The 19,140-nt window shown below is 41.0% G+C and overlaps 1 protein-coding gene across 1 annotated transcript in view; it reads right to left on the bottom strand.

Annotated features, from left to right (window-relative positions):
* Positions 1 to 16,368, bottom strand: part of Ddah1 (dimethylarginine dimethylaminohydrolase 1) — a 141,344-nt gene extending 124,976 nt beyond the window's left edge. The window contains exon 1 of the mRNA XM_046443270.2: positions 15,909 to 16,368. Coding sequence (XP_046299226.1) covers positions 15,909 to 16,211 — 303 coding nt within the window. The 5' untranslated portion in view covers positions 16,212 to 16,368. The remainder of the gene's footprint in view (positions 1 to 15,908) is intronic.
* Positions 16,369 to 19,140: the final 2,772 nt, after the last annotated feature.

Raw genomic sequence — 19,140 nt, forward strand, 5'->3', positions numbered from 1 at the left:
ACAAAACATGAAAATGTAGTGGGCTCTCATGTGGCCAGTGGTATGCTTCTGAACACCTGCCATCCTGGACTATAATATCACAACATTACATTATTTGATTTACAAACCAACACATCACTTCTAAGTGTATGAAAATACTCTATGGCATTAGTGAAGGAGTCCTTGATATTTGACAATTCCTAGTCACTGGGAAAATCCAAAACTTTCTACCTACACTATATGCTTCTCTTTTCTTCCTCTCCATCTCTTCTATTTTCCTAGATATAGATAAGCAGCTTTACCTTCCTACTAGATAATAAATACCCAGGACCCTGTGACGAAACTGCCCATATTTGCTCAATGGAAGTCAAGTACCACTGACACATACTAAAATTCTATTATTTCTGGGAATGGCAAAGAATGGCAACAAGAACTAAAATGACAGTACTTATTTAAGTTTTGTTTTGGTCTCTTAGATAAGTATATTTCAAATCTCTTGATAATGACCCATGATGAGAAATATTCATTACCTTGTGACCTACAACATGCAAGGGGACATACATGTGTGCGTAAATGTGTTTTAAATGAAACAAAGTTTACATGAAATAATACCTGGCTATACTCTGAGTAACACATGCACTTGAAATTTCCTATTCTACTCCATCTACTCCAGCTCATTTACTAACAAACAAACAAAAACACTGGAGTGACCCTTAGGGTGTGTTTGTGATCCACTTATAAGTTGAAACTTCTTATTTACAAATCACCAGCCAGACCCAAAGTATAAAGACCAGTCCATGGTGTTACAGGAGCTCCCCTAAAAGATCAGGGTAAAGAAGGGTATGGAAGCTCTAGGAACTGCAGATACGCTCTGCCCCACGTACAGCTCCAGAAAAAAAACCCATCCCCAGGGTGAAAACAAGATAAAAAGAAGGCCTAATGGAGGCAATCACAAATTGGAAGAGCCCAGTAAAAAGGCATAACTCATTAAAAAAAAAATCCTGGTTCGAACATCATCAAAATAATGTAACTCAAGGATTCCTCTAAGCATTTCTGTTAACCTACCTTACCACCAAGTGTTATTCACAAGGAAGTCGCTGTTAGAAACTGATTTTATCCAAACCTGATTCAGAATGTGTACAAACTGTATGTGTGGTGGTGGTGGTGGCAGGGGTGTTTTAAAATAGGCCAAGAGACAGTAGCTGTTACATTTCCAGCATTTCCAGTCATTAGGCTGACCTCAGGGCAGGAAAGCATTTCAGGGAGTGTGGATCGAATCATAATTGAGTCCTCAGCTGCACCGAGACCAATGGGCTGTATCCTGTGTTTTTCTGCATTTACTTTCAAGAAAATGCTGTAACTTAAATCCTTATTACCCACCCCCTCCCCCAAGAAGTTTGTTTGGGGGTCCAGTTTAGAAACAATATTAATCCTCAGTTTTCTTGCAAACCATTCAGAGGATTCAGTTATCCAGCTCAGTGCTCACAAAAGAAAAATGAGATGGACATGACAATCTTACTGCCCATTTTTTTCTCATGTAATTACAGCTTCAAACCACATAATTCCAACAAACACACAATTTCACAATGTCACAGCTACATAGTTTGCCTCTATCATTAATGTCTTTTATCAAAATCTTCAAAGCACTCTTTTTGTGGGGACAAAATGGCACATGTGAGGGAGTACACTCCACTCTTAGAAGTAAGCTGCATAGCTGGGAATCAGAAGCTACCATTGAAAATCAAATGTCCAGTTTCCCTGTAATCACAGGGAATCACTCATTACTAAAACAGTACATATACTTTGTCACAGTCAATCTCAACTTACACATCATACCAAATGTCTCATACCTAACAGGCACCATCACCAAGAAATATTTCTAAAATGGGATACTTAGGGAAGAAAATTAAATTTCCTTTGGCCACTCTCACATAAAGGTTGGATTTACACCTGTCTGATGTTGTGGAAGTGTGAAGGAAAGATGGTGAAATCAGTGGTTTTTCAAGGTCGTTTCTAGGCCTTTAGGCACTGACCTGAGAATAACATGAAAATTATAATTTTTTTGGTACATTCTGTGTTAGTACTCATGCTGGACTTCTCTGAGCTAGGGGGAAAAAAAAGTGTGCTGAGTTTCTATCTTCATTCCAAGAGTATCCACAACCAAATCTTGATGTTGAACCCTGAGGCCTCTTGGTGACAGTGTGGGTCTCAGTCTCCACCTAAAGAAGCTGGGGAGAAGCTGTTCCCTCCTGCTAGATATGGCCCCTGGCACTGCTGCCACTGAATCTACTATTTTAAAAATGCAAAAAAAAAAAAAAAAAATGCCTGTAATCCCAGGGGCTCTGGAGGCTGAGGCAGGAAGATCACAAGTTCAAAGACAGTCTCAGCAACTTAGTGAGACCCTAAACAACTTATAAAAACCCTGTCTCAAAATAAAACACACAAGGAGCTGGGGATGTGGCTCAGCGAATTCAATCCCTGGTATCCTACTCTAAAAAAGAAGCAAAAGATGAAAGTTCAGGTGGAAAACTATGCCTTCCTATCTCAATGTCACCAAAGAAGAAGAGGAAGAATCAGTTTCTTGCAAATGGTGAAGATGACAATCTTCTTTTTCATGTTTCCTAGTCACATGTACCAGGCCACAGAGAATTAGGTACTCAATACCAGTTTTCTGAATGGACAGGGGTCTAAACAGCCAGAAAACCATGACTGAAAAGAGTCAAGCAAAGTGAGTAAAAATCCAATGTGACTTGGTATGCATAGGAACCCTGACAGAGGATTAAGACAGCATGCAGAAAGTTCAAAAAATATCCAAAGCAAGACCAAAAATGGCCTGGATTCTTTAGAATATACTAGATTTAATTTTGCCACACAAAACTCTTGAACTAGAAATTATATCCTAAATGGCTTAAAATATGATCCAAAGTCAAAATGTAATTATTCTTTCTTCCTGAAATGATGGTTCCCTTATGACTAAAAAGAAGAATTATAAAATGGACATGTTATCTTCTGTTATTATAATTTTGTAACTTCATTAGGATTAGCTCACTAATTTTAACTATTTCAATCATTTTAGACCAAATATGTCTAGGCTTACCACAACCATATCTCTACATGATAAAAAATAATTACATGTATACTGCACAGGACTAACAATATTGTACTGTGTACAGAGCTAACTACAGAAAGGCTATGTTTAAGTTGGTATCTTTTACTTTTTTGTCTTTACATAGAAAAATAACTTCGTGAAGTTTTTGAAGATAAAAGTTAAAATTTGGAAGACAAAACAAAATGTTCAGCATCAAGATGGAAATCTATGGACAAGAAGTAGTCACCTGGACAAATCAAAACTTTTGGTTACAATAGCAAACCTAACTTACAGCACATACCTCATATCCACTGTTCTCCTTTACTTTAGACCACTGATCCACATTTTTTAATAATGCTCTGTTTAGATATACAGGACAGTAGAGTATATTTTGACATATTATACATACATGGAATATAACTTAGGATCCCATTCTTGTGGTTGTACATAATGTAGAGTTTCACTGGTTGTGTATTCATATATGAACATATGAAAGTTATGTCCAATTCATTCTACTGTCTTCCATTGATTCACATTTACCACAGAAACACAAACTGGCAAACACTAATGAGTGATACGTGCTGGCTGATGATTGGCTCACAGCGGCTCAAATGCAAAAAAAAAAAAAAAATGCCTGTAATCCCAGGGGCTCTGGAGTATCATCTTTTGCTTCTTTTTTAGAGTAGGATACCAGGGATTGAATTCGCTGAGCCACATCCCCAGCTCCTTGTGTGTTTTATTTTGAGACAGGGTTTTTATAAGTTGTTTAGGGTCTCACTAAGTTGCTGAGACTGTCTTTGAACTTGTGATCTTCCTGCCTCAGCCTCTAGAGCCCCTTGCTGGGGCCCCTTTGGCTGTGGCTCTCAACATCTAGCTGATTGGCTCCTCGGCCCCAGCAACATCTAGCTGATTGGCTCCTCTGCGGTGATGCTCATTGGGCTGTTTCCCTGCCCTTTCAGACCACGGAGCTGCTCATTGGGGGACTTTTTTGGCTCCGCCCACGTGACCCAGCCAATCGGCCTCAAGAGCAGGAGGATTGTGGGAGGTGGAGAGAAGCTTGTGTGGGAGAGAGAGGCTTGTGGAAAGCCGGTGGTGGCAGTTGAGGCTCTGAGGGTTTTTCCTGAGAGGCTGTTTTGTTTGGCGTGTGTGGTTCTAAAAATAAAGTTAGTTTCTTTTGACAAGTGGCTCCTGATTGTGCCCAGCCAGACTGCGGCATTTCGCCTAGCCGTCTCCTTGCAAAATTCCTCATTGGCAACCTTCCATAACAGGTATTGTCCTCCATTTAGCACAGCTTTACACATATTAGCCCAATCTGCTGGCGTCATGTTCAAGTTGTTAATGGATTCGACCAAGCTTACAGTGAAGGGTGCTTGAGGACCATAGGTTGTTACAGCCTCTTTTAGCTGCTAATTTTTATTGTCTCAGTGGCCCTTTCTGAAAATCCAACCCATGTCTGTCTGTTCCTTGATCTATTTGTATTGGTGCTGCTATACCTTGTTCTTGTTTTTCTAATCTTTTTCCTTTCCTAAAACCTTGTCTAGTCATAATAGTGGGTGCATTTTGGTTGATGTTATTTGTTAATGTCAAACCTAATTGATCTAGGACATCTCGTCCCCATAAATTTACGGGAAGATGATCCAATACATATGGCTGTATAGTTCCTTCACATCCTTCAGGATCCTTCCAATCTAATACCATTGCACTTCTATGGGGATTAGTCGCCACTCCTAGGCCTCGAAGCGTTTGAGTGGCTTGTTGTAATGGCCAATGTTTTGGCCATTCTTGACGAGAGATGATGCTAAGGTCTGCACCTGTATCCAGTAGCCCATTAAATTCATGTCCTTGAATATTTAGTTTTAGCATGGGGCGAGAATCTAAATTTAAAGAAAGCATAGCCCAATCTACACCTGTGGAGCCTAATCCCTTGGAACCTCTTTCTACAGTACGACTGGAAAATTTATCATGTAGGCTGGGTATTATTAGTAACTGTGCTATTCTATCTCCTGGTGAAATTACTGATATACCCTTTGGAGAACTGGCTATAATTTTTATTTCACCTTCATAATCGGGATCAATTACCCCAGGACTTATCATAAGTCCTTTTAGAGTAGAAGAGCTGCGTCCCAATAATAAGCCTACTGTTCCTTTGGGAAGAGGTCCTTTCACCCCTGTGGGAATGATTTGAACTCCCATCTCTGGAGTTAGTACTGCTCTGGCGGAGGCGCAGATGTCCAACCCTGCGCTCCCTCTGGTTTGTCTGATGAGGGACGTGATGGACAATGTGTCCTGGGCACTACCCTGATGGGGTTGCTGGGTTCCTCCAGTGCTCCGTATATTTGTGGTTTTGGGCCCCGGAGCATTGGGCCCCCCTGTCCATTTTTTGGCAATGGAGCCCAATGCCTTTCTCCACGATATCGTGGATAAACACCTGGTCCTTGTTCGTTTTTTTGATAATGGAGTACCCTCTATGGTGGTTTGAGAACGGCATTCATTAGCCCAATGTCTCCCTCTACGGCATCGTGGGCAAATACCTGGTATTCTACTCCTTTGATACCTAGTTTTGTTAAACCCTCCTCCAATGGGGCAATTCCTTTTAAAATGTCCTGTTTGTTCACAATTGTAGCATGTTCTTGGCCTGGCATCTAAAGCCTGTTTTACTGCAGCTGCCACAATTTGCCCTTGTTCATTAATGTCTCTGGCATCTAAAGCCTGTTTTACTGCAGCTGCCACGACTTGCTCTTGTTCATTAATGTCTCTACATAATTTAATATATGTGTTTAAATCTTCATGTTTCCATGGTCTAATGATATCTCTGCACCAACGATTCGCTTGCTCATAAGCCAGGTGTTTTAGTAATGGCATTGCTTGTTCTGTATTCCCAAAAACTCTGGTAGCTGTTTGAATAAGCCTATCTACAAATTCAGCATAAGGTTCATTAGCTCCTTGTATTACCTTAGATAATTGACCTTGTAAACCTCCATGTCCTTGTAAAGTCTTCCATGCCTTAATTGCATCTGCAGCAATTTGTGCGTATACGCCAGGATCATATGCAATTTGTTGCTGCTGATCCTCATAAGGTCCCTTTCCTAACAACATATCTAGATTTCTCTGAGGATAACCAGCTGCTGCATTTCGCCTAGCCGTCTCCTTGCAAAATTCCTCATTGGCAACCTTCCATAACAGGTATTGTCCTCCATTTAGCACAGCTTTACACATATTAGCCCAATCTGCTGGCGTCATGTTCAAGTTGTTAATGGATTCGACCAAGCTTACAGTGAAGGGTGCTTGAGGACCATAGGTTGTTACAGCCTCTTTTAGCTGCTAATTTTTATTGTCTCAGTGTGGGAGAGAGAGGCTTGTGGAAAGCCGGTGGTGGCAGTTGAGGCTCTGAGGGTTTTTCCTGAGAGGCTGTTTTGTTTGGCGTGTGTGGTTCTAAAAATAAAGTTAGTTTCTTTTGACAAGTGGCTCCTGATTGTGCCCAGCCAGACTGCGGCATTTGGTGGCTCGCACGGGGAGCGACTGAGGGTAAGTGAAACTGCTCGCCCCTGAGGGCAGGGCGAGAGGATGGGTAGCCATTTTAAGATTCCTCTTTTATTTTGCTTCACTTTTGTTTTAAGTTGCCTGTCCCTGGAGATGAGTGAGACGGAAGAAAAACCGCTCACATCTGAGGAAAAACTATTTACGTCTGAGGAACAGATAGGGAGAAAGGACGGATGCACATGTCAGGAGGATAGAAAGGCTATAATGACTTTTTGTTGTTCCCTTTTTATTTCATTCTGTCTCAGTTTTGTTTGGCGTCATCTTGTTGGGTTGTATTATAGTAGAAATACGGGATCAGAAATTAGTAAAAAACAAACTGAAAGAGTGTTAAGTAAATTGTTAGAGGAAGGAGGCATCCCAGTAAAATCAAGAGCAGTCAGGGCATACGTTGATACAATACAAAAATGTAGCCCATGGCTTTTTAAGGAGGAGTTGTTAAATATATCACAATGGAACCATCATGGTGAAGATTTAAAAAGAGTAGAAAAGAAAAGCCCAGGGACTCTGCCAGTTGGCACATTGCCATTGTGGACATTCGTATCTTGTTTGCTTAGTCCAAAGCCTTCAGTTCAGACAATGGTAGAGGAAGGAGAGACATAATGATTCAAGTAAAAGAGAAGGTCTCTCAAGTTAGTCAGACAGAGGAAAAGATTCAAGTAAAAGAGAAGGCCTCTCAAGCTAGTCAGACAGAGAAAGAAAGTGTAAAACAGAAAAAGCCATCAGGGGGAAAGTTACAACAGGAGACTGCTATTAACACCTTTCTATCACCAGAGGGTGTAAGTGTCCAACCAACAGCACCACCTCTACAGGAGACTGCTACTAACACCTTTCTATCACCAGAGGGCGTAAGTGTCCAACCAACAGCGCCACCTCCATATGCTGGGAGGCCCCCAACCCCCGCAGTTGATAGTTGGGATCCTGAGACAAGGTCTCAAATATTAACATGCCCTGTATTTGAGGCAGGAGGGCAGCGATTTTACCAAGTTTTAAATTTCAAAACAGTGAAGCAGCTAAAAGAGGCTGTAACAACCTATGGTCCTCAAGCACCCTTCACTGTAAGCTTGGTCGAATCCATTAACAACTTGAACATGACGCCAGCAGATTGGGCTAATATGTGTAAAGCTGTGCTAAATGGAGGACAATACCTGTTATGGAAGGTTGCCAATGAGGAATTTTGCAAGGAGACGGCTAGGCGAAATGCCGCAGTCTGGCTGGGCACAATCAGGAGCCACTTGTCAAAAGAAACTAACTTTATTTTTAGAACCACACACGCCAAACAAAACAGCCTCTCAGGAAAAACCCTCAGAGCCTCAACTGCCACCACCGGCTTTCCACAAGCCTCTCTCTCCCACACAAGCTTCTCTCCACCTCCCACAATCCTCCTGCTCTTGAGGCCGATTGGCTGGGTCACGTGGGCGGAGCCAAAAAAGTCCCCCAATGAGCAGCTCCGTGGTCTGAAAGGGCAGGGAAACAGCCCAATGAGCATCACCGCAGAGGAGCCAATCAGCTAGATGTTGCTGGAGCCGCTGTGAGCCAATCATCAGCCAGCAGCTGGAAGTTTGCTGGCAGCTGGAAGTTTGCTGGGGCCCCTTTGGCTGTGGCTCTCAACAATACGTGATAGCAGAAATTATGTAGGTCTAAGGATCTTAGATGATTTCAACGACTTTTTATTTTAAATCTTCTATAGGAAAAATTACTCATTAAATGTGTTATGAATGGTTGAGTAAGCAGAGCTTGTGAAATAGATTTAGCAGATTCAACTTCATCTCATAATAGATTACCATTAGCAAGACATGAGTTTATATGATTGGTTAATTAAGTGGAAAAAGTATAATGTCTTGGGTTGAATAACATCCAGTATTTTTTATTCATCAAACCCCAATCCCTTCTCATGAGTCTAACTTATCACAGACTCCCCACCACTTCCCACTTCTCTTTATCCCTTTCTTATTCTATATTCTCCACCGAAGCACCACCTGAGTTTCAAAAGAATGGTGTTTTCAAGCTGAAAACAATATTAGATTTTAATGTCATTTCAGAAACCAAAACCAGCATCTTCTAATCTGCAGGACAGTGTTGTATTCCCCAACCTTCTACCTTCAGGAGCATATACAAAGTTTAACCCTGATTAGAGATGCCACTCAGCTTCTGCTCTTGATTTATGTTAGTGTGAGATTCAGGGCTGACTACTGCCAAGATGAAGAGATCTGTGAATAAAAACACATTTCAACACCAAGTAGAAAATAGTCTTTTCCTACCTGCCACTGACGCAGGTAATGTTATATGTGCTACAGGATGTCAAATTTGCCTGATATATCCTAATATGCCAAATTATGTGCCAAGGGGAAAAATGATTGCCCACCAAAGAATATACTTATAACTTATAGGACCTCACCCCCAAAAGTGCCTTTCCAGAGTCTAAATGGCAACTTCCAGAAATGAGTCTCAGACCTACAGTGAACATAAGTGCACTCCAGGGTTGACTATATAGTTCCTAAGGTGTGCTAATCAGGAATCCTGAAAAGGGAGTAAGACCCTTATGGAATTTCAAGAGATTTGCTAGGCAGCCAAATCCCTCTATCCCCAAAGCAAGAATTAGTATTATAAATGTAGTTCTCTTGGTGAACTTGGAATCAAGTATCTGAAATTTTAAGTGATCTTAAATGGCAGAAGTGTGCTTTTTTTTTTCAATTTTGCACCTTTCCAAAATTAATAAAATTAATTTTCACTGGACTATCATCTCCATCCTATCTCATGTGGTTTCTTTATCTGAAAAGGCTGCCCTTCCTGCCTTCCCTAGTTAATTCTCACACATCAACTGCTCCATCTAGAAGCCCTGGTATGGGTCAGACATATCCTGAAGCATCCACGGTACCAGGCAGAGCTTTGTCACACTCTTCTACAAGGGTCTGCCATGTGATCCTTAGCTACACCATGAGATCCTTGAGGGCATTAGAGGTATCTAACTCATCTACATTGCCCAGCACCAAATATTGCTTCTGGCATGTAACAGAAACTTACTGAATACAAACATACATGAGTGATGCAATTATTATCCCTTTACTTTCAAAAGCAAAGTCCTTTTCAATGCAATCATCCCAGGTATACTTACTGCCACACAAAATTAGAAAACTTTCATATTTCTTTACAATATAAGAACAAAGAAATCAAGGCAAAATATTTTAATGAAGACAAAGGTTTGTTTACTTACACATATCCAAATCCAAAAAATATAGATGTATACCTCTTCATTGAAAAAGGAGCTTAACTCCTACTGGTTGACCAAAAAGAAGAAAATAAAGACTAAAACTACAAAAAAGAAAAAAAAGAAAAAGGAGCTTAAACGTTGCATTCCCTTAAATTTGCATAAAACCTGAGTCAAGTTATTGCCCATATTGATTCACTGGGTAAAACTGAACCAAACCTGCAGTACTTTGTACTTTTATCTTTGTACTCCGATGTACTGATTTCTCTCGTGATACTTGCTTGGATGATCTAGACATTTAGAAACAGAGGTCTAAAGTCTGGTGATTTATTCCTTCTTATGTGATGCAACTGCTCCTTCAGCACTCAGTTTCAGGAAGACAATGGACATCATTAAATTATTTGACAATGACAAAGTGAACTAGGATGACATTATATGCAAGAAATTTTTAATGGGATTTGTTGTTTGAGATTACTTCTGCTTGTCTATTCAGATGGAAAATGCCTGCTTATGAAATGAGTCTGAGGACTCTGACAGATTTAATATCTATTATCAGTTTATGGAAAGCAATGGAAGCCAACTTCAAAGGTCAGATGAACATTCTGACAGAACAGCAGGAGATTCAGTTGTGGTAAATAAACAATTACAGACTACCTGGGGTGAACAATTCACCGTGTTCTATATAAAAGATACTTTGTCTCATTAATGTTTCAGCTATTCTATCTTTAATTATGATGCTCCCTTGATAAGGGGAAATGAACACTACCACATGTCCAGATCACCATTCAACCATTTCTGAAATGGTTACAAACTTTAATAAGAAAAATAAATAATAATCAGCACTCATGTTTCCCACATATATATCCAAATTTATATTGAGGTTATAATATGCCACAAATAATTTATTTATGACATAAAGCAGTGGAAGATCTCAACAGAAGATAAATCTGTTTGTTCTAAAGTCTAAGCAAATTTTTCTGTGGTTGCAGTTTACATTAATGGATATACCTACCATTTCTATAATAAAACTAATTTTGAAGAAATCTGAGCTCAATAAAAATTCAAATACATGCAAAAGCAATTTTCCAGCATGTCTGAATTACAAGGAATTCATCCCTGCCTTCTTAGTCTTATAATGATTCTCTAATGATTCTGAGAATCTCTGCAGAAAGCTCATTTTCAGCTAATAGTATCTAATAGAAGTCACTCTCTACTCATCATTTTGTTCTTATTTTTAAGGCTTTCAAGATCAACTGTACAGGATAGATTGCATTATGGAATGTATCCCAGTCTCTGGGACATATCAATTTCTAAATATTATTGCCAAGGCCATGCAAAGAGTTGAAAAAGAAACATCCTGAAAAGGAACAGTTGTTCTAACCAGTTGGAGGTGATGATTTATCAAGAACCGTTAATCTGCTGCCATGTGAACAGCCTCCAGCACGTTCACTTTCCTTCTCAGTGACAGAGTAATTTCTAATTATGGTTCAGGGCAGTATCCTCACCTGAAGTAAAACAGAAGTTCGAGGAAAATATGTGCATTTAAAAAAACTAAATACCTATCTGCTAGTAAACAAGACACAATTATGTACCAAATTGTGCCCAGGCAACTTAGGAGGTTCATGTAAATGATTGAATTGTTATTTTTTAACTAAGATGAAAATAATTTACTCTCATTCCTGAGAGAAAGCAAGTAAAATGATTCACTTAGTTAACAACTAAGTTAGGTTGTATATCATAAATGTGCAAAACAGACTTCAAGCAGTTCTTCTGTGTCTATTTAATATTCTGTTAGGATTAACCACAATTGGCAATAAGCCCTTTAAGCAAAAAATGACCTTCACATTTCCATGAATACCTCACTTCTGTAACTTATTATCTGTGTATGACTTTGGTCAAGTTACTTAATCTTGGTTACTGAGCCTCATTTTTCTTGTCTGTTAAATAGGGCTAATACTAATACCATCTTTTAGATTCATATACACTTAAGAACTTAGGTATTTGTTAGTTCTTGTTACTAGACACGATCCTCCTGTTCACCTAGCCTCTAGGATCAACATAATTTTGCTTTTTCCTAGTGAGAGAATAAACCCAGAACCAAAATATGTAGGTCCTAATAGTTAAGCGCCCTAAAAGAAACGGACCATCTACCAAAATATATAATGCTCATTCCTTCCATTTATGTCCCCATCCTCCTACCTGATGCCTAAGTCTCTTTCAGGATTTATAACTTTGTTCTAAGCATTCTTCCTAAAGAGGTCCAAAAATGAAAATGATCAAGGAAAGATTAAAGCTATTATCACTTTGTGAGAATATGTGTGCATGGTTTTTCTCCTGGTCAGAATTATCCCACATACTGATACTTAGGTACCTGGGAAAGGATAAAATCATTCTTAATAAAGGGACAAAAGGGCACAGGATACATGTCACAACTTTGCTTAAAATAAGCTTTACCTGTTAATAATTTGATTTTGTACTAAAAAACTCCTGAAAGGAACTCAAGAAAATGGTATTGATAGTTGCTTCTAAGGTAGGGGACTGGAGAGCCACATGGAAGGGCAAGGTGACGCTTGCTTTCATTGCATATTCTCTTACACTTTTTGAACGTGGTACTGTAGGCAGGTGTAACCTATACAAAATTTTAAATTATTTTTTAAAAACTCAATCATCACATTCTGTCACTTGTTCTACCTTAGGTTTTAGAGAATGTACTTACATGTTTTGGTATTTAAGAATTGGCCTTTTCCCCTAAAAATAAGTTGGATTCATTTAAAATATGACAAGCTTGGGGGTGAGTTTGTGGCTCAGTGGTAGAGGCTTGCCTCGCATGTGTGAGGTACCAGGTTCGATTCTCAGCACCACATACAAATAAATAAAATAAAGGTCCACTGACAACTAAAAAAAAAATGATAGTCTTTTCAAGACTGATTTATTTATCTTCAAAATAATAAACATATTAAAAACACAGTCCTGAAGACACAGAGCTATTAGATAATTAACATAATTTATTTATTTTCTATATATACAGTTTCTTTCACTAAAACTTAAGCTTTGTGTTCACAGGAGCTGAGTTTTATAAATCTCTGAAGGCCCCACTGAGGCAAACACTAGGTTTTCACGTGAGGACAGAGGAAGGGATCCAGGAAGGAGGGGAGGATACGGGAAGGCATGGAGAAAAACTGATCAAATTATGTTATATGTATATATCAATACACCATAATGAAACCCCCTATTATGTACAATTATTATGCACCAATAAAAAAAACAGAGAACCAATCCACAGGAAAGTTAATGTCTAATGACACAGAGTGTGAGACTATAGCTTAGGAGTTCTGCAAACCTGGATTCAAATCCTGATTTCACTGATTCCACTCTATAACCTTGGCCAATTTATTTAATCTAAGCCTTAGCTCCCTCAACTTTAAAATAGAAATAAAAATAGTGTTGAGCTCAAAGAGTTGAGTATTAAGGAAATACATGTCACAAATCTGTATATGGCAGATAACAAGTACCCAATAAATGTTAGCTAATAATATTAATGATGACAGTAAGCTGAGAACTGAAGAATAAATAAAATTAGCCAGGTAAAAGGAAGGGAGGAAGGAGGAAGCATGTCCCCTGTCAAAAAAAAAAGTCCATTCAGAAAAGCAATAGTATAATAAAGCTGGCTCAAGCCAAGTGTTTGGAGATGAAGCAGACGCTGGAAAGGCAGGCAGAACCAAGCTCCATGGATTTATCCAGCTAAGTGGGGGTACCTCAAGAATTTTAATCAGAGGAGGAACAGTATCAGATTAGAGTTTTAAAATGATCAACTTGGCTACAGTGTGGGAATAAAATAAAAAGAGAATAGAAGCAGGGAGATCAAATAACTCCTTGGCTACTGTATATTTTCAGGTAAGAAGGTAGACATCACATGAAAAAAAAAAAACATAGCAATCTAAAAAGGATCCTGAAGTTACTATCAGGCTTGTCTGTATTAGCTAATTAGCATTTCATTCATTCCAACAAGCATTGTACTGAGAGAGATTTCAAAGAGCATCACCCCGTATGGCCCTGTTTTCCTGAAGCATCCCATCCAACACTGACTGCCCGTTTTCCTCTCTCTGGCTGGAAGGCCTGTTACCCTGGTGACCCAGATCATATGCAATAGCAAAAGTGTTTCCGGGAGAGATCATACACAGAAAGCCAAGCTAAGAGGCAAGGTCACAGAAAGATTAAGATGGAGCCTAAAGCATAAAGGTGACTCACCTTCACCCTGGGAAGTAGAAATGTCACTAACTACATCAGTGTATTGCATACTGCTTCTTACTCAAGGAGTCATTCTTCCGTGACCCATGAAGTGGATAATTAATAATTGACATTCATCAAATGTCCTCACCTGTGAATTTCAGGTAGATTAATAAATTTATTACAATTCTGTGAAATAGGTATTATCATGCCCACCCAATAGGTGAGAAAATTGAGGCAAGAAATATTTCCCCAAGGTGATAGAATTGAAGCGGTGAGGCTGAGAAATCCAGCCTAATGTTCTCATCCTTTGAACTTTGTGACCTCTGCTAATGGGCCAACAAGCTGGTATCAAAATGGAGCCATATCTGGGCAGGGGACAAAAATCACTGCTCACACTAATAAACTTGGGAGGTTTTATTATAGGAATAAAGTGAAATGGATGAAGTCTCTTGAGAGAAAACTGGACCACTATCATCAAATGAGTACCATTTTAAAAGGGTTTCTGAAACCTATTTTACTCTTAAGTAGAAACCACAGTTGTGCCATATGGTCTATAACACATTAGAAGGTACTCTAATGGGATTGATTACATTCCTTACCAGGTTAAAACAGAGTGGGCATCTCACAGACTCAAACGTGGAAAGGTGTAGCAAAGGCAATAAAAGAGCTAAAAGAATGAGACCTGTTACTCTTTTAAAGGTTTTCTTCTAAAGTAGGGTGAGAAAAAAGTTGATTACTTCAGTGAAAAATAAATGGAATATCGTTATTCTCAGACCATGCAAGATTCCATCATCCAAGTAGTGGAGCACATATAGAATAAGCATATTTAAATCATAAGCTTTATGAGGCATTTCCAATGCGAAGCAAAAAAAGACAAAAATGGGGAAAAAAATTCTAACCCTCAGAAATGAAAGAAACCACCTGCATCTTGTAATGCCAATAATGCCAATAGCAAAGGAGAGTCTTGAGCCTGAGCTCTTAACGCGCAATGAGAAGAATCCCAAGCCAGATGGCATTTTAAAATCCAATCTCACTCTATTTGTCTCTCCCACTAACCTACATTGTCTTTAAAGCAATCACAGCCATTTTCACAATTGCAATATTTTAGTCATTATCCCCTGAGAACACAAAAAGCTCTCTTAATTGCTATGAGTTAAAAAATATAGAGAATAAAAATTATGGAATTTGAGAAAAAATATTTTCAATTAAGCGCACAAGCCAACATCCCACAGTGAGTACAGCTTTTTGAACCCAGCCCATACACAGCTCACCAACAAAACGCTCCCCTTAAATTCATTCGCTTGCCAGTCCCGTTCTTTGGGACTTACTCGCCACCACTGAAAAGTAACTCGAATCGCCCCCCAGATCTGTGGCACAGACGCCTGTTAATTCATCAGGCTCGCCCAGCCCCAAGCGCCAAGGCAGGACTTGAGGGTTTCTTCAGCTACGGGCGCTGTCCCCTGGAGGGGCACCCAGCCACCGCCCGCCTGCCTGGGGCGACACCCATCTCAGTCCCCACTTCCTGGGAAACACTCAGAGTTGCTTTGTCTTTTCTGCTGTTTAATTTTTGCAAATAAAAATGCTTGCGAGATGGATTCCCCAGCCCACCCACCTGCCCCAATCCCCAGAACCACACTCAATCGGATCGTCTGGAAGGCAGCCTGCCGACAGCCAGGAGGTGTGAACAATGAACTTCTCTCTTTGACGCTCTCTCTCACACCCGTACGCACACCCCCTCGCCCCCCAATGAGAAGTTGTGAACTAGCCGGGGTGGCCAATTCCGCCGGCAACTCGGCAGCGGGCAGTAGGAGAGGGCCCCGCGCGCGCCCCCGGCCGCGCCCCTCGCGTCGCCGGGTGGGCAGTTACCTCCTTCCTCCGGCTCGGCGCCCCGGGTCGAGTAATGAGGGCCGTCTCCTCGCACACCACGGCGACATCCTCCACGAACACGCAGTCCGGGAGGCTCTCGTCGGCCGGCAGCTCCACCACCTGCAGCCCCAGCTTGCTGCCCAGCACGCCCACGTAGAGCTGGTGCTGCCGCTCCGCGCGGGCGAAATCCACCTCGTCGCCCTTGGCGCGCCTCAGCGCGTGCTGGCTGAGGGACTCGGGCGGCGCCCGCACCACTGCGTGGGTGGCCCGGCCAAAGGCGGCGGGGTGGCCGAGGCCGGCCATGGTTCTGTGAGACGATGGGACAGCGGCGGGGGCGCGGCGGCCGGGTCTTCCCTCGGGCAGCGCTTGCGAAGCCTGCGAGCGCCCAGTGGCTCCCCTTGGCAGCCGATGAATGTGGTGCAGAAGGAGCCCGGCTCGCGCCCGGAGCTCTGCCCGCGCGACTGAGCATGCCCAGTGCTCCCGGCGCCGGCCCGCGCGCAGCCCGCGCGCCCACTCCAGCGCTCCGGGGTTTTGCGGCAGCCAGAGCGAGAGTTGTAGCCAGGGGCACCGCACCAGGCGTGGGGATGGGGAGACAGCCGAGGAAGCAGCGAGGGCGAGTGGTGTGCGCAGGTGGATGGGTCTCTGCAAAAAGTCACCCCTACCTGGTCTGTATTCCGCCGCAGGTGCACATTTCACTTGCCCCTAAAGAGGACTTGGAGACTGGGCAGTGGTCTATACAAAATGACCGGGGAGGTCTTCTTGGTGGTCAGGAGGCAAGGGATGGGATGGTTCTTTGGTGGATACTTTCACCTTTTTTACCACACTCTTCTATTCCCAGGTCGCCCCACATCCTCCATGTTCCTAGCTTTACAATCTGTTTTTATATTCAAGTTTGCATTACCTTGACTTCCTCCAAAATTGACCTCTTACCCCACATGAGACACGAGATTATAAAAAGAATGTATTTCCTCTCAACCGTGAAAAAGAGGAAGAGTCCAAGAAAGAGAAAAAAACGCATTTTTTTTTTTTTTTAACAGGACAATCAGTTCTCAGAACAGTGTGATCCTGGAGTGTTTGTCTCCATGGCCAATAGACCTACGAGCCAAAGAGCAAGCGTATTATTCCCAGTACAGATCTGTGCTCACCTGGAATGGTGCCAAGTGTGTAGCATCAGATCCTTGTCCGTGGGAAGCAGGGTTTCCAACCTCCTCCCTGCGCCTTTTTCCCTCACATTGGTACAGACTCTGGAATTCCTGTGGTATTCCTCGAACATTGCTTTTTCTTTATCCCTATGAGACTATTCTTCCTTCTGTAAGCTTTTATTTTTTTCTCATATGTTGCGTATTTTAAAATCCATGGATTGTACCCTTTTTGATGGGTTGAACTTAAAAAAACAAAAACAAAAAAAGGCTATAACACCAAAATAATCTAAAGGTAATAACTTTCTCTCTTCACATGCTGTACCACAGCTACTCATTTTTTAATGGTTTTTGTTTGTTTGTTTGTTTGTTTTGTTGTTGGGTACCAGGGGTTGAACAGGGGCACTTAACCACTGAGCCACATCCCCAGTCCCTTTTTTGTATTTTATTTATAAACAGAGTCTCACTAAGTTGATTAGAGTGTCACTAAGTTGTTAAGGCTGACTTTGAACTCCCAATCCTCCTGCCTCAGCCTCCCCAGCCTCTGGGATTACAGGCAGCCATCACCATGCCTAGTACCACATCATTCAGATTGTTCAACTCCTAAAATATTAGAAACCCTGTTATCTAACTTCCTGCCCAATGTCTTGAATTCCACCTAAAAACTCTATGACAATCATTGAATTTTTACTTGAATATTTTAAATCTTTCATATTCACAAAATTGACTCCATTTTTGAAGATCTCTAATGGCTGTAAAACATCATTTTAAGCTTACATCCTACTGGCCCCAGTTCTGCTTTCTGGCATTACCTAAAGTTCCAACAATCTTTGACAAAATAGCATGCACATGCCTGAAGATATTTGGAATATTTATGGTGCCCCCTTCCATCCTGACCCCCTTCAGTCTTGGAGCCTGAACCACCACTAGTGATTTGGTTTCTAAGTCCCTTCAACATTCTAGTAATCTCCCTTTTGATGTGCACCAATTTGCCTGTATCCTTTTTAAATCATGGTGTTGGAAGGAAAATAATTATTCATGTGTGTGGTCTGACCAGCGTGACTGGAGCAGCACCCTTGTTCCAGATGCTAGGCTTCTGTTAACACTGTCCAAGACCATATTCACTTTTCAGAGTTCTAGTGCCAAGGCCTAGGCTATAGTCTTCTTGCCAGATCTCTGATCCCAGCTTTCAGGAAGTATGGGTTTCTAGGAGCAAATCTATATGAGCATTTGAGAATGGTTGTCCCAGCTGAGCCCAAAGAAGATGGGATGTGCTTTCTCACTCTTTCCCCAAGGAGAGTTGAGTTTACAAATGACAGCACTTGCCAGCTTCTAAAATTAGTCAACTTCACTGAAGGACAACTCTAATCCTGACACCTAGGAGGAGGATCAAAAGTAAAAAAACAAGCCTTTAAGACTAGGTTCTGCTTCTAAAGCAAAACTTTCAGGGGATCAACCCTGACCAATTAATACCAGTTTAACATCAGAAACTACTTAATGATGTCCTCTGATGGAGGATTCCCACAAGCATTTCAAAGGTGAAAGTTAACCCATATATTTAGCTTGACCAAATTAAAATATAAGACTTTGTTTCCTATTTATTGTAGATTTTACCCAACATTGCAGCTTGATCCACTTTGAATTGGACACCATCCAGCAACCTTCATTTATGCCTGTATCTTGGAGTCTGAACAGTTTGCCAGCCAATCATCACCCTCATCCTGTGAACAGGGTTCTGTGTACCACTCTGGGCTCATGTCAGCCTAGCATTCAATAAATCCTAAAAGTCTCTCCCTGTAAATTGGTGTTAACCATGTCATTCCATACTGAAATTGGACAGCTGGTTTTAAAAAATGCAATTTTGTAGTTATCCCTATTTAATATTATCTGCTACATCCCAACTTGTCTAGTTTTGGTTCTGTCATTTTGTGCATTATTTATTACTCGTAGTCTGTGCCATCTGAAATTTGATAAGCATGCCTGCCTTCTGTCTCCTCTAAGGAGTTAAGAAGAGTTAGAATGTGTAAGTTGGTGAAAAGAATAATAAAAACACCAAATCCAATAAATTATAATTTACATGGTTTCATGTTTCA

The sequence above is a fragment of the Marmota monax genome, unplaced genomic scaffold (assembly GCF_021218885.2).
Source record: "Marmota monax isolate L192 unplaced genomic scaffold, Marmota_monax_Labrador192_F-V1.1 WCK01_AAM20220418_F8-fsc00046, whole genome shotgun sequence".
In the NCBI taxonomy this organism is placed as follows: domain Eukaryota; kingdom Metazoa; phylum Chordata; class Mammalia; order Rodentia; family Sciuridae; genus Marmota; species Marmota monax.